The sequence below is a fragment of the Scardinius erythrophthalmus genome (assembly GCF_964197995.2).
Source record: "Scardinius erythrophthalmus genome assembly, chromosome: 14".
In the NCBI taxonomy this organism is placed as follows: domain Eukaryota; kingdom Metazoa; phylum Chordata; class Actinopteri; order Cypriniformes; family Leuciscidae; genus Scardinius; species Scardinius erythrophthalmus.
In genome coordinates this window covers 18,558,222-18,585,707 of record NC_138234.1, presented here as the reverse complement: position 1 = coordinate 18,585,707, position 27,486 = coordinate 18,558,222, and the positions used below count along the sequence as shown (strand labels likewise).

Sequence of the window (27,486 nt, the reverse complement as noted above, 5' to 3'; positions counted from 1 at the left end):
GTCCCTCTTCATTTGTCCCTCGATCACCCAGACGGATGTGATGCATCAAAATGTGTTTGATCTCATTCATACTGAAGACCAGCAGGCCTTTAGACACAACTTGCACTGGGCTCTGAACCCGCCTCCAACCAGCAAACAGACAGAAGAATCCTCACAAGGTCAGGAAATATATCATTTTATATCATGGTAGCACTATGTATTGGTTTTTATATAGTTAATTTTGCTCGAAATTCTGCAAAAATGTGCTTATGTATCAAATAACCATGTGGCAGTGCCTATGTTTTGATGAACCAGTGAATTAATGTTTTATATATGAAAGGGGTTTCATTTCATTCCTTTTTTTATTTGGAACTTGATGGACGCAAACCAAAAAATATGATTATTCATTACAAATTATTGATAAAAGACCCAAATAATTTAGTCAATATTCAAATGAATAAGTTTAGAGCAGCTGAGTTAGAAGAGAGTAACCGAAAATGAAAGAGAGGGTTTTTTGTTTTGTTTTGTTTTTAAAATGAGAGACGAGGGTGGTTTGACCTTTAGTGGAAGCTCCCGGAGTTGCAAAATAAATGTTATGGTCACTAAAACGTCCATTTTAATTAAGGATAACTGCAAACAGAAAGGATAAAAACAGAAATGGTGGTCATTGGATAATCCAATGATGACCCCTTGTTGAAAAAATCTAGACACGCCACTAAGTCTGAAAGCGTGTCTTTCTTCTTTGTTTCTCTTAGATGGAGATCCTGCCCCAAGTATGTCTCTGGTGATGTGCAACCCTGACCAGCTGCCTCCAGAAAACTCCTCTTTCCTGGAGAGAAATTTTGTCTGTCGTTTCCGATGCCTCCTAGACAATTCCTCTGGATTCCTGGTCAGTGTCAACCAGCTAAGCTGGGCTAAAGCTTTCCTTTTGCTCTAAAAACCTAGTGAGTTAAAACCTACATAGGAACTGCTAATGTAATATTAGGAAATGTTTGTATGTTGGAATATACCTTGCTATTCAGAGTCTCTAAGCCCTGATGTTCCAGATTACAGAGCGAGTTAGCATCTAGGTTAGCACTTGTGTTGGATTGCAGCCAGAGATCAGAATTGTTGGAACACCTCTGTAATCCCTCTTAAAGGAGCAATAGGGTCATGGGGAAAAGGTTTTAATTTGTGCTAGAAAAAATTAGCAAAACAACAAGAAGTACAAGAACCTGTTCAAGTTAGCCTAAATTGAAGCTAATTTGAGGAAAATCAGACTTTAGCTATAGAGTGCAAGAGTGACCACTGACTCTTTCAGCAGTCTTTATTCCGAAAATATTTTTCCCATTCATTTTCTCCAGCCAGACAGCTGTCTCTTTCTTTGCTAATCTTGGCAATGCGGTAGTAAAGATATCTGTATGCGTGCAAAACTCAGTACTGCAGGATTCTCTTGGCCTTTATTTTTCTCATTCTCTCTCTTTTACTTTCTTTCCTCTCCACTCCATCTTTACCGAATCAATCTCCCTCAAGAATAGCATGACTACACAGCGGAAAGCTAACAGGGGTCTCCCTGTGTGCTTAGAGAAATTCATTAGCATGAGCTATAAATACAAGCAACCTGAAGCTCTTTTCCATTACGTTTATTTATTTTTTGGTCCGCTTGGTATTTTAGAATGCAACCGTTAAGTTCTCTTGGGAGGTTCACAATGAAAATACAATTATGGCCAATTAGCTTCCACCATCAGTATTTAGTTGACACACCCCTAAATCGGAAACTCACACTGAGAGCCTTGTTGCGTCAAATTAAATATAGACGTCACTAATGTGACTAATGCGTGTCTCTGTATGAATACTTCATGAAGTCATTGCCAAAGGGATGTTTACACGACACCGTTCTCAACTTTTTATGCGTTTTGGCCATTCATTTACACAACAACCATATGTTGGGGGCCTGAAAAATGCAAACTTTTTTTTTACAAGTTTTTGAAAACAATACCGTTATCGCCCACGTGTAAACTACGAAAGTGTGAATTTGTGAAAATGGTAACGTCATGCACATGCGTATTTTACATACGTATGTGCGCAGTCTTTCTTTACAAAGTGACATTGCCAACTCCTGGCCTGGCAGCGGAATACAGCATTTTTGGTCATTTTTCGCAAATCCGCAGATTTCGCAGATGTCATCGTTTTGACAATGGTGTCGTTATCTGTATGCGAAATACTTTTATGTTTTTAGTACATATTCGTCGTGTAAACGTACCATGAGGCATTTGTTGTGTAGCCTTACATAAGCAGGACTAATTTAAATCAGGTATTGCACAAGCCGCCACAAAATTTACAAGCCTTAAAGGATTAGTTCACTTGAAATTGAAATGAAATGAAATTAGCCCATGATTTACTCACCCTCAAGCCATCCTAGGTGTATATGCAGGGTTGCCAGGTGCCAACAAGATTTTCCAGCCCAAAACCTTGTCAAAAACCGCGAGAATGCACAAAAAAAGCCCAAAATTTTTTTTGCCTTGTTTCTCATTTAAACACATTGAAATCATTAACAAGCTTTAAAATTACCCATTTTTCAACTTAGCCTATATGATTTTAGAAACAATATTTAATCAAATGAACGTAAAAGTAGGCTACAACTGACTTATCAATGAGTCTGTTTATTGCACAGACAGTATGGTTTATTGTCACTAAAAGTCGCTTGGAACAAAAGCATTCAATAGGCTATAAAAACATTGATATATGGACATAAAATAACCCACTTTAACATTTCAATTATTTCAAATAGCAACATAAAACATGCATATTCATTAAGGCTGGGAGAAATCGATTCACCTAGTGTCGCAATTTTTTATACGATTTTAAAATCGATTTTTTTTATTACAGAATATTACCTATATTAATTCAAATTAAATTGCTTTATTTTTGCCCTTGCTTATAGATGAGGTTGACAGAAGTTAGCCACTTTCGTTTCAACAGAGGATGAAATGTGTCGTTACAGAGCTGCACGATGTATCTATAGATCTGGTAAGTCCCGCCCATCCGTAAAACCCCAAGTGGACCTCTAGGTTGAAAAATCGTCAATGCAAGTGAATGGGAGAAAATAATTATTTTCTGGTCCCGTTTTAATTGTGCCATGAATGTGAACATATGTTGTCTGTGAATTTTTTATATAATTTTTCATGTTACGAGTTTGACAGTATATTGTACGATACTTCAGCTAGCAGTTGTGGAAAAGACATAACGAGAAAGACAAAGACACAGCCATGTTTAGCGGGATCCGTGAGCTAGTGTCCGTGTGCGAGTGGTGGTGACGTTTCAAACGCGTCGAAAGCAGTGAAGAGTTGTAGTCCACAAAGTGCTCTCACACAAAGTCTAAACGTATCAAACTTCTACCCGCTAAATTGTAGCATTCTTTACACGAAAAATTATATTAAAAATTCACAGACAACATATGTTCACATTCATGGCACAATTCAAACGGAACCAGAAAAGAATTATTTTCTCCCATTCAATTGCATTGACGATTTTTCAACCTAGAGGTCCAGTGGGGTTAGCGGAAGGGGCGGGACTTACCAGCTCTATAAAAGAATGATTTCGATTCAAACACTCACGCGATCTTCTTCCATTTCGTCTGTCTATTAAACCTTTGACAAAATCATATCGCAACATTCAAATCTGTGTTGGCACAGCTGCTGACCCGGAGAGAGTTGTCATGAGACCGCAGTGATAGTCAGCTAGCCTGGCAAGCCAGACCTACATCAAGATGTTAGGTCTGGAAACTCACCATAGACACGGCTCAATCCGAGGGGCGGGATAAACAGCTGTCTTTCAAATTCCCTCTGCACGCAATTGGACAGTGCTTAAACCAACCAGGGGTGCGTTTCCCGAAAGCATCGTTGGCCAACTATGGTCGCAAGTTCCGTCGTTACCAATAGAGTTCAATGGACATTGCGATGAACTTGCGACCATAGTTGGCCAACGATGCTTTCGGGAAACGCACCCCAGAGCGTTTTCCCAACAGCGGAGCTTAGTTGATAGATTCAACTTTTGCCATATCTGGCCGGCAAAACGACGAACACATCTTCCTTTTTTAAAGAATGACTTAAGTGCCGTTCTTTGCTCATTTCTCAAAGAAAAACTTAACTCGAAGTCCTCCAGAGTCGCGGCCAAAGCTGATTCGAAAGACCGTTGTTCTCCAGCAGCAGCCGCCATTCTTTGTTTTCAAGTGGCAGCCGTCGCAACTCTGTCGTCATATGTTAAGTCCGCCCCCGCCTACTCTATACACGACGTGATTGGCCTGACCCAATTTAGGTTTTTGCAGCTAGAAGGTCTATTGAGAGTTGCTAGACCCCCCTGGCTGCGAAATACATTTTGCTGCCGCTAGGGTGCGTCTAGATTTCTAGGCTAATAGTCAGCTAGATAAGTTTGAAAACCCCGCGATCTAGTGTTAGCTGAGGCCTGAAGGGCGCACGTCAGTTTAGGGGGCATGTCAGCCAGAGCTGTAGTGTGTGTGTGTGTGTGTGTGTGTGTGTGTGTGTGTGTGTGTGTGTGTGTGTGTGTGTGTGTGTGTGTGTGTGTGTGTGTGTGTGTGTGTGTGAGTGAGACTGCTGTCTGCTGAACATTGGGTCGCAGGAAGAAGGATCTGAAGTGCCGGTGTTTCGTCAACAAAACGCCGCCGAACTGATCCGAAACCCGCCCAAACCCATTTTTGCCCGCAAAACAGATTACAAAACCGCCCAATTGGTTCATATATATTCAAAATATTCATATTTAACACGTTACAAAGTAAAATTCTAGCTTCTGGCCAAACGGCCATACACAGTCTACTTGCCCCTAATGCGCAACTTACGGAATTTATGACGTCAGAAGTAGCGTAGTGCGTTATGGCCTAGAGTAAATATCAGCAGTACATCGCATTACTCGCACAAGTTGCTTTTTACATTGGAATTCGTATGTTTGTTTGGCCGGAAGCTAGTTATTTTACTTTAGGGTTAGTAATTAATAAAATATTAATATTTTTCTTACACAAACTCGTCGTTTTGCTTCAGAAGGCCTTTATTAACCCCCTGGAGCCGTTTGGAGTTGGTTTATGACGGATGGATGCACGTTTTTGAGCTTCAATCTGTTGGTTGCAATCCACTGTTATTACAATACTGGGAGGAGCCTGGATATTTTTTAATATAACTCCGATTGTATTCGTCTGAAAGAAAAAAGTAATATACACCTAGGATGGCTTGAGGGTGAGTAAATCATGAGCTAATTTTCATTTGAAAGTGAACTACTCCTTTAAAGGAATAGCTCACCCAGAAATGGAATGACATGAAAAATAGGTTGTCGAGAGTGCCTTCCAGCCATGAAATGTGTAGTGTTTTTTTTTGTGTGTGTGTGTGTGTGTGTGTGTGTGTGTGTGCATATTTATAGGTTACACTAAATAAATCACAGATGACATACATAAAATACTCACTCGTGGATGTCATAATCTCCGCCAATCAGAACAAAAAGTGTAAGGTTTAGTAACCAGTCACAAAAAATGAAAACATTCAGATATGACAAATTCTAGACAGGTTGTACAGCCTTTATTGATAGATGACGTCGCTTGAACTCTATTGCCACATTGAGTCAGAGACAAATTGTGTGGTTCACCAAGGGCATGCCAACAAAATCATTAACTCCAGCTGTGTATGTACATATGAATTACATGTGCATTCATGCAAATGCAATACGACATTTTTTTTTGTTCTGCATGGCATATTGTTGTTATTCTTTTTATTGTACTTGCCATGTATTTTAAATATTTTTAATTAGATGTTGTGAAGTTTACATTTTAGAAGTTTAAATACATCCTCTTTGCATATCAAATTCCACTTTGATATTTTTCAAGTTATGCCGTTTTGTATAATAGATATTTCAAGGTTTGTTTTTATTTATGCCCCTTTAAGGCCCTGAATCTTCTAGGGCGTCTGAAATTCCTGCATGGACAGAACAGACAATTGGATGACGGAGGCCAGATGCCACCCCAGCTCGCCCTGTTTGCCATAGCAACGCCCCTACAGCCTCCTTCCATAATGGAGATCCGAACCAAGAACATGATTTTTAGAACCAAACACAAGTTGGACTTCACACCAATGGCCTGTGATGCTAAGTAATGCTGAACAATTCTTTAAATATATACATATATATAAAATAACATGCACTGTGTAAAAGTGTTTTTATCCTAGTTATATGGTATCTTCGTAATACAATATTAAATGGCACAGAAATCACTGATTTTGGTTCTGCCTGTGTTTTAGGGGTAAAATCGTTCTTGGCTACACAGAGGCAGAGCTGCGAGTTCGAGGTTCAGGGTATCAGTTCATCCATGCAGCCGATATGCTCTACTGCGCCGAGAACCACGTCAGGAGTAAGATATTCCGATTTCTTCAGATTTGTCATCTTGGAGTTTTATTGTTCAATTCAGAAAGAAAGTTCAATTTAACCTTCAAGTTCAATGAACCAATAGTGTGATTGAATGAATACCATTAAGATTCAGAAACAGCTATGTTGAACTGTCTTTCTGCTGATGCATGCTGACATTGTTGCCAAAGGCTTGGTGTCTAAAATAAACTCTAGTGACACTAAAAGACATTAACCCTGTTTGCTTAGACAAATACTTAAACAAGTGATAGTCCCCTCATTCAGTGTGGTTCACAGGAGGCGATTGATAATGTCAATTTTATGGGCAAGATGTGTCTGGATTTGGTGAATCCTGATTTTTCTGTGCTGGTTTACCGCAAGAGTGGAGGAAAAAAGAGACAAATAGACAGAGCAAGAGAAAGGAAGAGGAATGTTTTCCCATAATCCAATAGATTATGAAGGAGATTGGTTAAGTCATAAGAGCAGAGAGACATGTGAACTAGAGCCCTAAATCCAGTATTGAATATGGAACCAACAGTCTATACCAGAAAAAGATCTGGTCTATACATTTCAACTGGGTTTACAAACTCTTGCATTGTCCTTTGCAGTGATCAAGACTGGAGAAAGTGGCCTGACTGTGTTTAGACTGCTTACAAAGGACAACCGTTGGAAATGGGTACAAGCTAACGCTAGACTTGTCTACAAAAATGGCAAGCCTGACTACATCATTGCCACCCAGAGGCCGCTTGTGTAAGTAAAAGGCTAATATCCATTTATACTTCTATGTTAACAGTATAAAAAATAGTTCATTAGCATGCTAGTGTTCACCTTTGAACTGTTAAATAGCATGGCAAATTAGCAAGAGTTTGATGAAAGTACTTTTTACATGTCCACTGACAAAGCTCTTTTATTCATCTATTCAGAGAAGAAGAAGGCGGAGAGCATTTGAGGAAGCGATCTATGCATCCTTTCACCTTTGCTACTGGAGAAGCTATGCTGTACCAAATCAGCTACCCCATGCCAGGCTTCCCCGACACCCTTCAGGGCAAAGGCAAGAACAACAAAACCAAAAAGACCAAGGTGGACAAAAGCTCAAAGGATGATGTGGACCCAAGTTCTTTGCTGGGAGCCATGATGAGACAGGACGAGTCTGTTTATGTTTGCCAGCCTGCTATGGAGCCTAGAATGTCATTCCACAGTAGCCTCTTCAATGAGCGAGGAGAGACTAGCACTTTCTCTTCTTCTGAGAATGAAATTTGGAATCCGGTGCAGAATGGTGTAACTACAGTCTCCAAACAGGAGCCATCAAGTTTTGACCCACTACTGGCAACATTAGATTCCCTGTCCCTGGAAACTGAGGAGAGCTGCTCTAACAGTGAGCTATTCAGTGCCCTGGAAAATCTTGGACTCAACGCAGAGGACCTGGAGTTGCTGCTTCTGGATGAGAGGATGATCCAAGTAGAGATGGAACCGGATTACATACCATCTCTGAATGATCTTCTTACCAACAATGAAATCCTCTCCTACATCCACGACTCACTGGAGAACCGGATAGAGGACTCGACAGATGCTCAAAACCCTGCCACAGCTTTAGATTCTGTTGAACCCCCTAAGCCAGGTTCTGCTTCCGAGTCAGCTCCTCAAGTTACTTCCTCACTACCTGCTCCTCACGTCCCTTTCTGGCCTCAAAAACAGATAGCACCCATAATTCATCTCTCACAGCGTATGCAGCAACATCTCAATGGCCAGTCGGTTTGTGACAAAACCGAGAGTTGGATCCAGGCGCCAATTCCTCAGGTGTCTACAACAGACTCAGAGACTACTACTTTTAACCAGCATGATACATTGTTGGTGAACTCGGTACCAGTTGAACACAATGGTCACTGGGTCTCTGAACACACACAAGCCAACTTGAACTCTCAACTTGGTGACAAGATAACTAGCAAAGCACAGCCACAGCAATGGCAGCACAGCCAGTTGCTTGTCCCATTCCAGTATAAACAGAAAACAGTTGAAGATAGTGACACCCCTCCGAATGGGGTCTACAATGATCCCCAGTGGCATGGATACAACTTCACAGACCAATTGGTCACAAATGGACCTTGTTTTCCCAATGGCCAAAAGGCACACACACAGACATTGGGCACCCATGTTGACTGCAATATGACTGACAATTCAGGGGTGGATTTTACAATGAACAGCAGTTCAGCTGTGGATGCAGGGCAGTTTCAGGCAGCCATGGCCTGGTCTTCGTCCTATCAACAGGGTTATCAGAAACAGCAGCAGCAGCCAAAGTTCGCACCCAATTATTATGCCTCCTATACCAAACATAACTCCTCTCTGGAGCATATACTGGGATTAGCCACACCTTCAAACCTTCCCTCATTGACAGATTACGGCTCTGAACTGACCCATGACAGTAAGGTAAGATTTAAAGAAGGATATAGTTGCACAGTGCGATTTAACCAAGACGGACAAGCGGATCAGCATCGCTATTAAACTTTTACAGGTCAAACCTAATCCTTAACTACAAACCTAAGTACACCCCCAATTCCTAATTTCAGATGGTTAATGAATGGTTGATAAAAACTTTGTTCCAAGACCAAGATAAGGGAAACCTTAGATAAGGGAAACCAAGATAAGGTATTGCAGTAGCTCTAACCCTAATTAAACACACTTAACCAGCTAATCAAGGTCTTCCGGGTCACTAGAAACTTCCATCCAGGTGTGTTGGAGCTGAGCACTGCAGGGAGGATGCCCTCCAAGTAGGAGGATTGGACACCCCTGTCCAACCCTGTTTGGCATTAACATTGTCAAGTTTGGTATAGATCGATAACACACTAGAAATTGTGTCAATTTGTCTTTAACATTTCATATAATGGTAAGGTTCCTTCTGACCACCCTTCACAATATTCCATTTTACATTGTATGTGATGTTGAGACAACTTGGATTGTCTAGCATAGTAGGTTAAAGATATTCTGGGGTCTAAACCCTGACATGGCCCATTCCACCCCCTCCATATTCCTCCATCTCTTTATTTCCATTGGCCTAAATGCTCACTCTGACCTAATTGTGCTCTGTATAAGAGACCAAGATCTGATGGGTCAAAGCTAATGTGCTGAGATTGCATAATGCACAGTGACAGACCTACAAAGTCTTGTCAGTCTCTGGAGAGCCGCTGTGGGGCCCCACACAGGTGGATGTTTGCTTTGCCTGCTGTGTTGCTTTATCATGGTGACTGTGGTTAAGATTGTAATCTTCAGCTTACACTCTGTAAGCTTCCAGGTCAACCCACCAGCATTTTCCGCTGTACTGATGGCAGCCAACTGTAGCATCTAGTCTATTGTAAATGGGGAGCCCAAGGCCATGAAGGAGAGATAGAGGAAGAGAAGCCTCCACAAAAGGACCGCTCATGCAGCAGGCAATATTCTGAGACCATGGGCCCCTGTCTGCACTCATTTATCCAGACAGTCTTGCCTTTCCTCATGTAGGGCCACCATGCTGTTGTTCCACATATAGGGATTGTGTTTTCTTTAGATTTTAAGCAGTGCTTGCTAAGGAGACTTTGGTGCATAACAAGTCTGTTGTTGTTTGTGCTACAGACATAAATTATATCTAAAATCATATGGCTTGTTGAGGAAGAGGGGTGCTATTACTTTTATAAGCATTTAGACATGCACTTCACCCAGCTGATAACCAAAACATATGAAAAAAATCAAATAGACTGAAGGAGGAACCAGAGTCATATCTAGACCTCAAAGACTCGTATAGAGACTTGGGGTGGGCTGTTTTGACTTGGGCCTGTGAGTAACAAACTAGCAACATGCTCATGCAGAACACCTTATCAGTTGCACTGCAACGCCCTGACATTGTGGTGGTGACTTTTGCACTGTTTATTGGCTAGTTTGTAAAGATGCATGCTATGATATAAGAAAAGAAAATGTGAGCAACTTTTGCAGACAAAAAAGAGGGATATGGATAGAAATAATATGGAAATGAGGATGTTAAACAGAGAAGTGAATTATCAATGAAAGGGCAAGGCAAGACAGAAAGGGAGACAAATCAGTCTATGTCCAGCACTCAGGGCTTTGGGTATGTGTCTGTATTCAGGGTCATTGCTCTCAGCTGAAAGGATAATAGAGCTTAAATGCCCAGTCAGGCATGAGCAGCTATGACCTACAATCCGGCATCAACATTACCTCATGCATACTAACACTGCACTTTCAAATACTAGCTATTGGAGCTTTGTGATTTTGCCAGGGATTTACTTATCATCTGCACACCATTCCTACATCATCCCAAAAATTAATGAATGAATGATAAGTTGTAAAATTTCAACAGCAATTTTCTATTATTCTTGTAATTTCTTGTAGTCAGTATCCAGTCTTGTCTGTTCGGTGTTAATCCATGTTAAAACTCTGAGCAGAATTATTAGTGGGGGTTGGAATTATTGCTGTTATAAAGCTAAACCAAGTTTATGAATGCATTTCAAAGTCTATCTTTAAGATACACTTTGGTTTGCATGTTGAATGTAGTTATTTTTGATGAGTTAACTTCTAAAAACAGCAATTAGTTTGTGTTTCTGTATGTGATCCTATTGAATGTGTAACGGTACGTAGGCTAGTAAGTTGTGCGTGTAAACCTCACTCCCCTGGCCTCAAGAAGCGCGGCAGCGACTGACACTAGTGGCTGCAGTCTGTAGCGTCCTTGTTAGCACACCCAATTCCCACACCGGAGACCCCGGTTCAAGTCCCACTTGGAGTGGGCCGAGTAGGACCGGTTACAAATGCATCTTTTGAAGACCTTAAATGACCCCACCAAATACACCATCTGTTGTCCAGCTGCCGTTAACCTGCTTAAATAAGCAACCGTTGTCCTAGTGGCATAAGTGAGCTATGTAATTTAGGTCAAAAGTAGAGAAGTCACTAATGAGTAATGCTAATGAGTTGTCGTGGTTGCTTGCTGTGGATTTTTTGTTCTGTATTAACACTATGGGTCCTATCTTGCACCCAGCGCAATTGACTTTGTACACCGACGCATGAATCATTCCTATTTTGCACCCGACGCACAGCGGACCTTTCCCTCGACAGACGCACGTTGGTAAATTAGGGAATGAACTTGCACTCCTGGGGGTGGTTCAGCGAAAAGAGGAGGCGTGTTCCAGCGCAAACGTTCCCTGGTGCTATTTTGCAGTTTCAGAAAACAATTCCGCCACAGACCAGGAAAAACCTAGTGGCGCGTTATTCAGATGCTATTTTAAGGGCGCATGCTTGGCCATAATGTAGCGTGTGCACAACGCACATACACTTTGCTTCTCTCATCTACACAGATGCAGCAGTTGCCATTTTTGCAAACCATACATAATTACAAGGAAAAATATTCCACACGAGGGAAATCATTGTGGTGTCCATGAAGATGTGAAAAAATAGGCATAAATCTAGCTTACACATTTACCCAAATTATTATACGCCTGTTTAACCGAAGCTAATTTGGGTGGGTTTCTCCCATCCCCATACAATGTCACTTTTCTGTCTTATCCGCTCCTGGCGTGCGCCTGGAAAATCCGCCGTTATAATAGTAAGTGCGTCTGCTTTTAAAGGGAATGTGAGATGATGCTCTGATTGGTTTATTTCAAGTTACGCCCAAACCACACCTATGAGTAATATAGCTACTTCAGACCAACCCATTTTCGATTTGCGTCGGGCGCAAGAGTCATTTATCCCGCCGGTATAATAGCAATAGCGCCCGAGATCCGCCCACAAAGTTACTTGCGTTTCGCGTTTGATACTTGCGTTTCAGATCATTAAAAGAGGGCCCTATATGACTCTTAAAAGCTATGTTTAGCTAACCTAACAGAAGCCATGTGGTGCATTTTAGATTCAGATTTTGGACATTTTGAAGGACAATATCCATTTCTGAGATTCACTCAAACCTTTTTAGCTAGATACATGTCGTAAATACGAGATGACACTACGTGATCTTCTGGCAAATCAATGGCAAAATAAATCTTCATCAGTCAGGTGGTACAGCGGTCATGTGGTACAAATTGGAGCTCTCAGAAAATTCAGAGTTTACTAGTTGTAATTACATGTTCCTCACGAAAGTAAATGCATTATACAAGTCAGAATCTCATAATAACGACATGGCGAGAACACACCTTTTCACTTTTAGCTAGTTTTTTAGCGAAATACTTCTAACATTTGTGTTTTTGTTTGTTTGTTTTCAGATGGAGACAGGCTTTATACTCAACTCCACTAGTGTGGCCTACTCAGGAAGTTGTTTGGTTCCCAACGGCAATGCAGTGGCCACACCCGGCAACAGTCCCCACCCCCTTCCTGAGCCCCTCCTACCTCCCCCAGACCCTCAGACCTCTGGTGTATACCTCTGAAAATACTTAATAAAGATCCGTCCGTAGAGATGCCATCAATCACGGGAAGACTGTCAAACAAAACATTTAAAAAAAGACTTGATTTGCTTACCAACTTGAATTACATTCATTTAAATTCAAATGAGCCAGATTGACCTCTGGAATATCGAATACTCCTCACATAACATAATGTGATAGTATTCTCATTGATATTATGTCCAATTTGTTTTTTGTTTTGTTTGGGTTTTTTTTTTTTGGGGGGGGGGGGTTATTTCTCTAAGTGTCATTATTTACTGCTGCTTTGTGAGATGTAGGGAAATTTTCCAGTTGGCAATGCAGTTGATCACAATTTGAGATAATCCGTCTGTAACAGGTGCGTGTTTGAACATATGTACGTGTGAGTGTGTTGACGCCAATCGCCAATCATTGGGCTTCATTCAATGAACACGAGCTGCACAAATTTGCGCAAGTTGTTTGCAAAATCATGCTTGCGTGACTGTAAATCACTTCGAGAGTATGTGCAACGTATAGCTCTTGCAAAACTGATTGTCCTGAATCGCAGTAAATTACTTTGATGTTTATATGAACAGAAGATTGGGATGAATATTATTTATGGGAAAAAGCAAGGGTGTAACCGATTGTTTAACGGGAAAAAAATATGTGAGATGTCAATAATAAAGCAGTTAGCAGTACGAAAAAGAGTGAGACTCCTCTGTAGATGTCACATGTAGATCTGAACCCTTCTCACTGTTACATTTTGTGAGATTAGATTATGGAAAGATGATTCTAGATCAACTTTACAAATCAACTTACCTTTTAGATTCAGGTGTTCATGTGTATAGTGATTCCAGAACCAACCCAGTCTCGCGACAAAGGCGTAATAATTTGAATTAGAATCGGGCGCAGTCATAAAATTTTAACATAACATTAATGTTAACATTGACTTTAAATTGTTTTAATTGGTCTATTTGTCTCAATTGGAATTTTGTACAAGCCAACTTATAATATATTACAAACTTCTTTTGATTTGTCTCAATTGTAGAGAAAATCGTACATCACTTTGTATTTTTTAACATGGTTTACTAATACAAATTATTATGCTTTTGTCATTAGACTGTTGTTCGTAACTTATCAATAATGCATTTTAAAAACCAGTTCAAGAGCAGGGTATTTGTCTGTGAAAAGAGATTCTGGAAGCTTACATTGTTGAATGTGTTGAGTACAGTATATTGTAAAGCAGTTAAAAAAAGAAAAAGAATATGGTGCTGCAAGGTGTTTAATGAATAAAATTGTTATTTGTTATAGTATTATGAAGTCACTGAGAAAATGAACCTCCAGGTCAGCCTCTTTGTTTTTATGTTTCTTTTTAAAATACATATATATGCTGTATTTACAGACATTTCTTATAAGAGTTACCACTGGCTCATCTATGGATTCAAATTTCTTTAACACGTATATGAGAAAACAATATGACAATCATTTACAAAAATGTTTAAAGAGTACAAGTTTGTAAATAGTCAAAAAACTTATTTCATATTGTTGTAAGCACTATTTTAAAGAGCACTGCAACCTAACCAGGTTTTACTTTTTCTCCGGCACAAGATGTAGGCTTCTAGAGAGATGTTTTTTGGAGTAAATATTGTATAATTTTTTCAGGTAATGTGTTCTGTTTGTATATTTTAAGAAGAAGTTTTACACTTTAAATAAAAAGAACGTGGTGCCATACTGGTAAATTTTACTTTCCAGAATTTAAATGTTTTAATATTTGTTTAGAAATTATGTCATCCATGTCAATGATTTGCCATGTTTTTTTTTTCCATGTGTTAATTTTTTTTTTAATCACATTTGGATTTATTTTAATATTCTAACACACTGAAAGTAGGCGAGATGATAGGTACAAATGCAGTTCTGTCTTTTTGTCATTTGACTGCTTGTTGAAATGTACAATTTGGTCCTTTAATTAAAGAATTTGTGCAATCACAACAGGTCTCACAATAATTTCTTCTGAATCTTGTCATTTGAAAAATGTTCTTGGTTTCAAATTTTGCATATAATACGTATTTAACAAATGTTCTCTTCCTATGATCCCAATTTGTATTTATTTTTCTACTGAAACCAAGGAGTTATACCTAGATGAAGTTACAGCATCTACCAGCACAGGCTAACTGTACGTTCACACCGGCACCGGCGAGAGCGGCAAAATTCGCGGCGCGGCGCCCTGCCACCGACGCCGTAGAAAGATTCGGGGACGCTCTGACGTAGATTAGAATGCGTGATTTTTTTCCTCTCAGGCGGAGGACTTCTACATTCCGATTGGTTGCCGCTGGTTGCCGCCGAACCGCGTCATAGCTTATTACCATAAAGTTGACTTGATTTCAACTCCTCTCGCCGCTCTCGCCGCTCTCGCCGTCCAAGACGCGCCGCGCCGCCCTCGCCGGTGCTCGCCGCCGGCTCTCATTGAAAATGAATGGCTTCCGGCCACTTTGACGCTCTCGCCGCCGGCGGTGTGAACGCACAGTAAAGCCGCTTGTCCACCAGCGTCCGATCAATTTTTGTTCCGACGCGACGCCTGTGACATTTTCGCTGCTTGGGGCCGGGGTTTGTGTGTACTTTAAATATGAAACCATAGCAACAGGTTTGTGTGTACTTTAAATATGAAACCATCGCGTCAGAAATCGAGACGCTGGTGGACAAGCGGCTTAACTGTACGTTCACACCGCCGCCGGCGAGAGCGGCAAAATTCGCTCTCGCCGCCCTGCCACCGACGCCGTAGAAAGATTCGGGGACGCTCTGACGTAGATTAGAATGTGTGATTTTTTTCCTCCCAGGCGGAGGACTTCTACATTCCGATTGGTTGCCGCTGGTTGCCGCCGAACCGCGTCATAGCTTATTACCATAAAGTTGACTTGTTTTCAACTCCTCTCGCTGTCCAAGACTCGCCGGAGCTCGCCGCCGGCTCTCATTGAAAATGAATGGCTTCCGGCCACTTTGACTCTCTAGCCGCCGGCGGTGTGAACGCACAGTAACGTTTCCTGTTGCAACAGGAAGTTGGGGCAGGACATATTGATGGGTGTGTCCTACACACGAACACAGTGTCGACCACGAGTCACCATGAAATCAGAATCAACAATTCTTATTGTTTATGAAATATTGCAGCATTTATTATAAATAATTTATCTGCACACATCATAATATTTGTTAAATTCATGAACTTCTAACTTACTAATCAAATTACCTTCAGCTCTCTCGTGCAGCAACATCTCTGATGACGTGTTTACTGGTGGGAGAGCAACCTGTCAATCACATGAGATCGACCAATAGCAAACCACAATGATCCAATGAATTCCCATTGGACAAAATCAAGTCCTACCCTACATTTTTTCTTGTTTGAGAAGCATTTCACTTGGATATACGTCACAATAGGGAAGAAAAGACTATCGCAACTTCCGTTTCATGACGACTTTAAAGTATTGGAGTGTCAGCTTAGCAACATGAGCGACGACAGTGAAGCTTGAGAGAGGAACAGGCCTGGTCTTATGTTGTGTTTTGTTTTATTATATGTGACAGCAGTCGTCCGTGAGGGGCTGCTGTCTTTACTTTCGTTTTGTTGTTTAAAGTCTTTGAATGTTCGCCAGTTCACGCCTCCTTCTTCCCACAACTTTGCTTGGTGTAAATGCGGCCGTCTCACAAGAATGTGCCTCACCGGTTTTCAAACATTCCCTCTCAGCGCTTTTATCCTCAAGTCTGTATTGACCGTGCCACGAACAGAACGAAATGGCTCCTTTTCACACCTAGCATGGTGGGAAGAAAGAGGTTGGCTGAAAGCAAACAAACATGTAGGGGTGGGCCAGATCGCCACAGGAGACTAAACAAACTCCCACCTGAAGAAGTCAGCAAGTGCCACAGGAAGCGGTTGGGAGTCGAGCTAAAACAGATTATTCACCAAGAAAACAAAATTTCAGTCAGTTCCTCGCACTATCCAATGCTAAAATCTACCTAGAAAACTGTAGCAAGCGCAGAGAAAATATAGGCCTAGTTTATATTTTTGTTGTCATGTGGAGTGCAGCTTCTAAATGATACAAATCTCTCTCTCTGTATCGGTGTGTGATTTATGTACACTTGTGACATGATCAGTCGCTCGAGAGGAATGCTAACACTCCTCCGTCTCTCTTTAGCCTTAGCAACAGAAGCACAGACAAAACAGAGATGTAGAGAGAGGGGAACAGAGATCCCTGGAGATGGAGCCAGACAGGGAAAGAAAGACCGGAATGGGAAGAGGAAGTGGCCCGGGGCTAGAGAGGAAGGGAATCAAGAGTTGGAAACGTGTAAAGAGAAGGAATGGAAGTGTTTAGAATTATGATGATACATTGAAATAATATGGTAACCTATATTATTTACTGTTTGCTATGTCAAGTAGCAATGACAGAGGAAGCCTCGCACATTCATGGCCTCGCCCGTTTTTACATTAAAATGAAGTTGGATAGGCCTAGTCAGGGCATGTGTTATTAATTTAAAAGAATTAAAAGAACAATTCTTCAACATAAATATAAAACTTATTTCAAGTCAATGAATAAAAAAGTGTGGTCAGTTAAACTGTAGGCTACAATCGGAGATTAGGCCTGATTGAAATGTGTGGGTGGCTAACTAGCCAGTTAGCTTCCTTCTAAGGCAGCAGTAAGTGGAGGTGAACCTTATCTGACTGATTTGGAACTCCCTAAACAGGAAGCGCACTGCAGACTTGACTCGATTGATCCTGTAGAGTTTGGTTTTAGCATGCGGCTAAGCTAACAACACAGAAACTCTCGGTTTCACAGACAGTGCTTAAAGTCTAGTCCCAGACTAAAATGCATGTTTGAGCTGTTTTAACTGAAAGCAACTTGCACTGACAAATGTCACTGCCATTATTTTGTCGATGCACACCAGTAATGTTTTTTTTCTTTCTAAGGCACGTTTATAAGAGCTACTAAAATGTCCTTATTATGCATATAGGGATTGTCAAAGTTTTTTTTTTTTTTTTTTGTCATCTACTGAATTTTTCGTCAACGATACCAGGGACACCGAAACACCGGGGAACATGAAATTTGGTGGGCATGTAGCCCCACTAGACTTTTACGGAAAAATTTTGTTTGGTCCCCGGGGGCCACTCCCCCCCCCCCGCGCTGGGCCCCCCGAAACCCCAAAAATGCAGTTTTTCCTAAATAACTACCTGAACCGTGGCACCAAGGATGAAGAAATTTTATGGTATGTTGGTCTTAAGGGCCCACATCAACCTAGCCCATAATCGATTGTCAAAGGTTTTTTTTTTTTTTTTTCGTCATCTACTGAAATTTTTCGTCAACGATACCAGGGACACCGAAACACTGGGGAACATGAAATTTGGTGGGCATGTAGCCCCACTAGACTTTTACGGAAAAATTTCGTTTGGTCCCCGGGGGCCACTCCCCCCCTGAGCTGGACCCCCCCAAACCCAAAAAATGCAGTTTTTCCTAAATAACTACCTGAACCGTGGCACCGAGGATGAAGAAATTTTTATGGTATGTTGCTCTTAAAAGCCCACATCAACCTAGCCCATAATCACTCATTTGTGATTTGCGCCCCTCCCATAAAAAATGAAAATGCAATATTATTCTGCTTTAATCGCCCCTATCTTCAGTTGAGATGTTCAGAACTGCACCATATTTCATGTGTATGATTAACTTGACATCCTCTGGGGGTATGCTAAGTTTCGTAGAATTTCATCCATGGGGGGGTATAAAATAAATTCATTTATGTGCACATTTAGTGACTGTACACTCATCGGCCTGTCGATGGTGGTGTTGAGCGAAGGGTTGCTGGTTTAGGATGATACTGTCACTAAGGTTGCCAACTGTCCCGAATTAGGCGGGACGTCCCGCATTTTGGGCCTAATTTATTTGTCCCTTGCGTGACCTCCCGTGTCCCGTTTTTTGACAAGCTGATAAACCACTGACTGATACAACAGCAACAGCAGCAGTGCTGACCACGACACTTGAGAATGATCACCGACACCTGTCATCATCCAATCACAGCTTTTTTTAATCACTGTTTTGAGACAAATCATTGTTTGATTTGCGAACATCCTCTGCCGTCTGGTCGCTTCCGCTTCAAGCCGGACTCGTCTCGCGCTAACGGTAATTTCCTTTCACTGTCCACGTTTTGATTTCGGCTAATCAATTTTGGCGAATGCAAACAACGTGATTATTGTTCATGAGTCTAACATCCAGCCACGCAAGAAAACATGTAATCTACCTGAGGGAATAATATGCTCAAAAAAACATTTCTGATTATTATTAATGTTTTAAAGCTTTTAGAAAGTACATAGAAAGCTTTTGTAACATTATCTTAACTGTCACTTTTGATTAATGTAATGCATCCTTGCTGAATAAAAGTAGGCAATTACTTTCTTTATTTTTTTTCCCAAAAAATAATCTTACTAACCCCAAACTTTTGAACTGTAAGCCTAGTGTATAATGTTAAAAAAGCTTTCTATTGATGCTGTTATTTTGAACTATGGTTTGTTTGTAAAGTGACTTTTTTCATGTATGACATTAAAATTATTTTTAGAATTAAATACATAAATAGGTTAAGCAATACAAATGTGTTTATGTCTGATAACCTTTTAAACACAAACTTAACTGCAGACACTGAAATGACGTACACTGTGTGATACAGTACAAATATTTTGAGTGTCCCTCATTTTCCTATAAATAACCACGATTGTCCCGCATTTTCCTTTTCTGAAGTTGGCAACCCTAACTGTCACACACACACATGCAGGAATACAAACAAACGCAAGCATGCACACACACTGACATCCACACGCACAGACACACACCCATACACACACACATACAAATCCACATGCACAGACACACACACAAACACACACGCGCACACACATGTACGCACGCATACATACACGCACAGACACACACATACACAAACACACACACATACACACACACACAGACAGACATGCACATACTACTACTTTTTTTAGGTATATACATAAACAGGCAATACAGCCAAATTGCTCCACGTCATTTCTTTTTGTGGAAAGCCAGTGCAGGCCTGAGCGGCGGTCATATTTTGTACCGCCATGCGGTACATCTAGTTTAAATAAGGCTTGATCTAACCAAACCAGCCTCAAAGTTTAGCATACATACGTACTGGGTAGATAATTTTAATTTGACTGATCTCTTTTTTCTGTCTACATGGTTGAAAGCACATGAGTGTCATCTCAAAGTGCACCAGGATCACTTTTAATGTTCAGAAAGACTAGCATTCCGACCATTTAGCATTTATTAGTAATGTGCTCACTGCTTTTAAAGGAAAGGTTTACCTAAAAAAAATATTTTTTTAATTTACTCACTCTTATGTTTTTTAAACCCTAGCTAATCAGCCTTCTAGATCAGCTAATGGCCATAAATGGCTATAGCTTGTAGCCATTTTAAACCAGCTACCACCTCCCGCTGGATTTCAGCAGGGTTGAGGAGTTTATAATCATTTCAAGACAAATTACATTCAGACATTTTCCAGAAATCATTTTTTTCCCTAATAAATGTCAGACAAAAATGCCCTTGTCATAAAACATTCCACTATTGTCAGATGCTACAAATAGTTTTCAGATGCACACAGTTATGTGACTGTAAACAATGTTTGTTTTTATTGAAATGTTTTCTACTCTTAGATTTCTTGACAGAAAAGTTCCATGATATCCATGGTTTTTGGATATGGTACCATGATTATACCCTTGATTTTTGGACATTATATTCATACCCAGGGTTATGTTATACTAGCAGCTAGCAGCTAGTAAAAAGTAGTTAGCTACCAAGCTAGCTAACGCCTACTGATGTGTAAATGAGCAGTTTCAAATCCTATTTAGTGGATTTTATTCCTGAATATTCAGTTGTGTTGTCCTTGGATTTGAATTGATTTGATGAATGTGATATTAGCTGTAGTAATATACACACAAGCATCAACACAGACTAAATGTGATGTCTGTTTTGAAGTTTAGGAAGCTAAAGGTTGCTAAACATTCAGTGAGGTGCATTAGCTTGTACATTTTTTTTACTGTGGTAATACCATGGTATTCTTTGATGTACCGAACCATGGCAATCATTCAATATTCTGCCATTTATCAAACTACCATAGTATTGCTCTGATTCACTGATACCATGGTATCACCACAGTATTCTTTTGTAAAGGATGTTGTCTTTCTCTCTTGCCGTCTGGCTCTGGCCCCAGACTGAGGTGTCTGCTCATGTTTGGAAGTGCGGATGAGTCGAGTCATCTCCTCTCCGGGAACCCGCGGGCTCCTGTTCACTGTCTGCTTGACTCTCACGCAAGGCTGTCTGTCACGTCCCTGCGCTACACACCCCAAAAAACAGAGGGAGAACAAAAGATTTCATTTATTGTCGCCCAGCGGTTCATTTACAGCGAATGAAAGTGATGTTTCTATCAAGCCTTCGCTTTCCCAGGCCTGGCATCTCTTCACAACGTGTTAACAATGTTGCACGTCTATATAAAGTTTTGTTAGCCAATAAATGTGCACACCGCAAAGCCAGTTTCCCAGACACCGATTAAGTTTAGTTCTGGACTAAATTGTGCTATCAACAGGGATTTTTCTTTAAAAGTAAAGAACTTGGGTAGTTTTCACAGATAATTGAACTTCTTATTCTGAACCTAAAGTCCTAAATGGTCTCTTTTCCTCGATACATTTGCGTCAACAACACTAGCACTGTTCTAGCATTAGCCATTTACAGTGCCTCGGTAACAACTCAGCACTCAGTAAAACTCATTTGAAAATGGTAGCAGTTGTTCACTTCGACTATTCAATGAGTTGCGTCTGGGTCAACTAGTTAGAGATTGGCCTTTCCCCCAGATATTAAACCGTTTTGTTGCATTGTCCTTGGTATTTTCAATGTTTTCATTGCCATTTCACTCCAAATCCCCAAGAAAGACTGTTGCTACACAAGACACTTTTTCATCCTGTCTCTTTTTCTCAACTGCCTTTAGTCTGTCAATAGTTATTAGTTCAACTACATCTCTCCGGCCTCTCTTTTCTTTCCAGCTCAATTGATTTTCAGTTTGCTGATGAAATGGCCGGCCCGCGCTATCATAATTCAACACAGGCCTCCGAAAGTAGGTGACTGAGCACCATTGTGTTCAATGCTTGATTCTGGCCTACCATCTTATGCACCCTTCAAATCAAGTTATTATATTTCCAGTGTCATAGAAACAAAATTGCACCATGACGTTATTACGGCAACAGGGAGTAAGTATTAGAGGCATATTAAAAAAAAATGTTGAGAATTATTAGATATTTTATTTTATCTAACATAAAATTAGCTGAGCTAGTTTAAACATAAAATCAGAGCAGTTGTGTTGTTTTTGGCTGGATGTAACGAAAAATTGTAATGTCATAATTCAATCTACTAAACTGATACCTCCCTTCTTTCCTTCAAAAACCCTTTTAAACACATTCATTCTCTGTATATTCTTCAGCTCTTGGTCTGTGATCTTTTTTTTTTATCTAACTGTGTAAAGCGATCTTGAGCTTTGGAAAGGCACTATACAAATATTTGTAGTATTAATTGAAATTTTGTGTCTTTTTAGTTATTTGTAATTAGCTTTATTTTTTTATTTTAGTTTTTTTTTGTAATTCTTCAATTTATTTTATTTCAGTTATTAATAGTTTTCATCTTATATTTATCTAATTTATTTGATTGTTTTTCAGCTTTACTTCAACCAAAAACATTTTTTAATTTCAACGTTTAGTAACCATCTCAACACTGCTAGGAAGTATTTATCTATTAACAGAATGTTACTGAGCCTGACACACACACACACACACACACACACACACACATACACAAGCACACATGGATTTGAGAGCATATTCGCCTGTTGCAGATCAGTGGGAGTCACCATGTTGCGCTCCACGAGTCCGACTCTGTCATCCGAGACACGGAGAGAGGGAGAGATTGGATGGGGTGTTTGTGGACGAAGAAAGGTAAAAGATCAATACTGGAATCAAAGGTGTGTGAAGAGCAGAAATAGAGCGTGTGTGTATGTCTCTCACACCTCCGCTAGTTCTGTTCCCATCTCGGTCTCGTTGATGGCTTGTCCAGTATCGTCCATTATGGCTTCACTCTCTCAGCAGGGGTCACAGCAGCAGGGGTTTATGTGTGTGTGTGTGTGTGTGTGTGTGCGTGTGTGTGTGGAAGCAGGGCACAGTCTCAAGGGCGAGTCAGGACATTCTGCCCGCGAGTTACCCCTTCTTTCAGACCATACTTTTAGCAACGGATTTATGTCTACAAGAGACATATGTGACAAATTTGTATTCTATTAAAATAAATATAAAAATACAAAAGATGTCCAGTGTTCCACCACCACGTAAAAAAATAAAAGGTAATTTCGACTTTTTATATCATTATTCTGACTTTTTTTTTTTTTTTTTTTTAGAACTGCAAGCTCATATCTCGCAATTTGGACTGTATAACTATATATCACAATCTGCGAAAAAGTCAGAACTGTGAGATATAAATTCACAATTGAGAGAGAAAAAAAGGCAGAATTGTGAGATATAAACTCGCAACTGAGAGGAAAAAAAAAGTCAGAATTATGAGATATAGGCTAAAGTTGAAATTGAGAGGAAAAAGTCAGAATTATGAGATATAAACTCGCAATTGAGAGAAAATGTCAGAATTCTGAGATATGAATTCGCAATTGAGAGAAAAAAAATCAGAATTGTGAGATATAAAGTTACAGTTGCAAAAAAAAAAAGTAAAAATAGTGATATAAAAAGTCGCAATTAGGGCTGTCAAGATTCCTTCATTACATTTGAATTCTTGATTGCATTTAAAAATCATAATATAGCATGGTGCTATTGTGAAATCCCAAAGTCTGCGATTCAATTAAATAAATAAATGCGCTCTGTGTTTCAGAGTAAACCGCGGCACTTTATCTATTTACATGCGTGCAGGTTATGCGTTTCTCCCAGCGTCTCAGAGCGACTCCGTAAACGCTGTGCTGTTTGTTTGGGTTTCAGATAACGTGCATTAAGGAACACGTAAAGTCTGACGTGCTTTCGTGTTTCATAGCGAATTGTTGCACTGTGATCGTGTACACGTGTGTAATGAAGCCATCACAGCAGCTCAGTTAACAAACTGTGAGTTTGGGCTGTTTACAACGTTCATCTGGGTACACAACGTGCACCATTTCACCAGATTTGTATCGTAAATCATTTATAAACCTCAATATGTTTCTAAAATCAATATGTTTCTAAATATGCAAATTGTTGTTCATTGCAATTTTATAATAAATGTTGCTCTTAGTTTGCATGTTTTGATGTTCACATTCTTGTTCAAGAAATTAGAGTGGCTGTAGCATTTCTACTGTAAAGAAGTGGCCAAATATTAAAGATTAAGTGGACATTTGAATGAAATGTTGTTTGGCCAATATTAATATGCAGTTTCCGTTTTTGTCAAACAGCGACCCCTAGAGTCGCTGTGGAGTACTTGTATTTAACAAGTACTTGTATCTGTCGTAAATACCACTCACCCAGAGCCGTCTCTGCATAAGGTAGGCCTATATCAAAATACTGTGCACCCTGAGTTTAAATGTACATTAACTACATTTTTTTAAAAAGACACTTCTTATGATTTTATGAATGAGGCGATTAAACTAGATGTACCGCATCGCGGTACAAAATATGACCGCCGCTCAGGCCTGCACTGGCTTTCCACAAAAATAAATGACGTGGAGTAATTTGGCTGTATTGCGTGTTTATGTATATACCTAAAAAAAGTAATAGTATGTGCATGTCTGTCTGTGTGTGTGTGTGTGTGTGTGTGTGTGTGTGTATGTGTGTGTCTGTGTGTGTGTGTGTGTGTGTGTGTCTGTGCGTGTATGTATGTGTGCGTACATGTGTGCGCGTGTGTGTTTGTGTGTCTGTGCATGTGGATTTGTATGTGTGTGTGTATGGGTGTGTGTCTGTGCGTGTGGATGTCAGTGTGTGTGCATGCTTGCGTTTGTTTGTATTCCTGCATGTGTGTGTGTGACAGTATCATCCTAAACCAGCAACCCTTCGCTCAACAGCACCATCTACAGGCCGATGAGTGTACAGTCACTAAATGTGCACATAAATGAATTTATTTTATACCCCCCCATGGATGAAATTCTACAAAACTTAGCAGAGGATACCCCCAGAGGATGTCAAGTTAATCATACACATGAAATATGGTGCAGTTCTGAACATCTCCACTGAAGATAGGGGCGATCAAAGCAGAATAATATTGCATTTTCATTTTTTATGGGAGGGGCGAAAATCACAAATGAGTGATTATGGGCTAGGTTGATGTGGGCCCTTAAGAGCAACATACCATAACAATTACAAATGTTTACAATTACAAATTACAAAGCAATAACAAATGCATTTTTTTGGGTTTGGGGGGGCCCAGCGCGGGGGGGGGGGGGGTGAGTGGCCCCCGGGGACCAAACGAAATTTTTCCGTAGAAGTCTAGTGGGGCTACATGCTCACCAAATTTCATGTTCCCCGGTGTTTCGGTGTCCCTGGTATCGTTGACGAAAAATTTACGGGGGCCCCAGCGCAGGGGGGGGGAAGTGGCCCCCGGGGACCAAACGAAATTTTTCCATAAAAGTCTAGTAGACCAACATACCATAAAAATTTCTTCATCCTCGGTGCCACGGTTCAGGTAGTTATTTAGGAAAAACTGCATTTTTTGGGGTTTGGGGGGGGGCGCGGGGGGGGGGAGTGGCCCCCGGGGACCAAACGAAATTTTTCCGTAGAAGTGTAGTGGGGCTACATGCCCACCAAATTTCATATTCCCCGGTGCTTCGGTGTCCCTGGTATCGTTGACGAAAAATTTACGGGGGCCCCAGCGCGGGGGGGGAAGTGGCCCCTTGGGACCAAACAAAAATTTTCCGTAAAAGTCTAGTAGACCAACATACCATAAAAATTTCTTCATCCTCGGTGCCACGGTTCAGGTAGTTATTTAGGAAAAACTGCATTTTTTTGGTTTTGGGGGGGCCCAGCGCGGGGGGGGAGTGGCCCCCGGGGACCAAACGAAATTTTTCCGTAGAAGTCTAGTGGGGCTACATGCCCACCAAATTTCATGTTCCCCGGTGCTTCGGTGTCCCTGGTATCGTTGACGAAAAATTTACGGGGGCCCCAGCGCGGGGGGGGGGAGTGGCCCCCGGGGACCAAACGAAATTTTTCCGTAAAAGTCTAGTAGACCAACATACCATAAAAATTTCTTCATCCTCGGTGCCACGGTTCAGGTAGTTATTTAGGAAAAACTGCATTTTTTGGTTTTGGGGGGGGCCAGCGCGGGGGGGGGAGTGGCCCCCGGGGACCAAACGAAATTTTTCCGTAGAAGTCTAGTCGGGCTACATGCCCACCAAATTTCATGTTCCCCGGTGCTTCGGTGTCCCTGGTATCGTTGACGAAAAATTTACGGGGGCCCCAGCGCGGGGGGGGGGAGTGGCCCCCGGGGACCAAACGAAATTTTTCCGTAAAAGTCTAGTAGACAAACATACCATAAAAATTTCTTCATCCTCGGTGCCACGGTTCAGGTAGTTATTTAGGAAAAACTGCATTTTTTTTGGGTTAAGGGGGGCCCAGCGCGGGGGGGGGGAGTGGCCCCCGGGGACCAAATGAAATTTTTCCGTAGAAGTCTAGTGGGGCTACATGCCCACCAAATTTCATGTTCCCCGGTGTTTCGGTGTCCCTGGTATCGTTGACGAAAAATTTACGGGGGCCCCAGCGCGGGGGGGGAAGTGGCCTCCGGGGACCAAACGAAATTTTTCCGTAAAAGTCTAGTAGACCAACATACCATAAAAATTTCTTCATCCTCGGTGCCACGGTTCAGGTAGTTATTTAGGAAAAACTGAATTTTTGGGGGTTTGGGGGGGCCCAGCGCTGAGGGGGAGTGGCCCCCGGGGACCAAACGAAATTTTTCCGTAGAAGTCTAGTGGGGCTACATGCCCACCAAATTTTATGTTCCCCGGTGCTTCGGTGTCCCTGGTATCGTTGACGAAAAATTTACGGGGGCCCCAGCGCGGGGGGGGAAGTGGCCCCCGGGGACCAAACGAAATTTTTCCGTAAAAGTCTAGTAGACCAACATACCATAAAAATTTCTTCATCCTCGGTGCCACGGTTCAGGTAGTTATTTAGGAAAAACTGCATTTTTTGGGGTTTGGGGGGGCCCAGCGCGGGGGGGGGGAGTGGCCCCCGGGGACCAAACGAAATTTTTCCTTAGAAGTCTAGTGGGGCTACATGCCCATCAAATTTCATGTTCCCCGGTGTTTCGGTGTCCCTGGTATCGTTGACGAAAAATTTAAGGGGGCCCCAGCGCGGGGGGGGAAGTGGCCCCCGGGGACCAAACGAAATTTTTCCGTAAAAGTCTAGTAGACCAACATACCATAAAAATTTCTTCATCCTCGGTGCCACGGTTCAGGTAGTTATTTAGGAAAAACTGCATTTTTTGGGGTTTGGGGGGGCCCAGCGCGGGGGGGGAGTGGCCCCCGGGGACCAAACGAAATTTTTCCTTAGAAGTCTAGTGGGGCTACATGCCCATCAAATTTCATGTTCCCCGGTGTTTCGGTGTCCCTGGTATCGTTGACGAAAAATTTAAGGGGGCCCCAGCGCGGGGGGGGGGAAGTGGCCCCTGGGGACCAAACGAAATTTTTCCGTAAAAGTCTAGTAGACCAACATACC

General features: G+C 41.3%; 1 protein-coding gene across 1 annotated transcript in view; it reads left to right on the top strand.

Annotated features, from left to right (window-relative positions):
- The window catches only part of ahr1b (aryl hydrocarbon receptor 1b), a 46,699-nt gene extending 31,993 nt beyond the window's left edge, over positions 1-14,706 (top strand). Inside the window, exons 5-11 of the mRNA XM_081384023.1 lie at positions 32-158; positions 735-868; positions 5,904-6,106; positions 6,255-6,364; positions 6,966-7,107; positions 7,281-8,781; positions 12,585-14,706. Coding sequence (XP_081240149.1) covers positions 32-158; positions 735-868; positions 5,904-6,106; positions 6,255-6,364; positions 6,966-7,107; positions 7,281-8,781; positions 12,585-12,746 — 2,379 coding nt within the window. The 3' untranslated portion in view covers positions 12,747-14,706. The remainder of the gene's footprint in view (positions 1-31; positions 159-734; positions 869-5,903; positions 6,107-6,254; positions 6,365-6,965; positions 7,108-7,280; positions 8,782-12,584) is intronic.
- Positions 14,707-27,486: the final 12,780 nt, after the last annotated feature.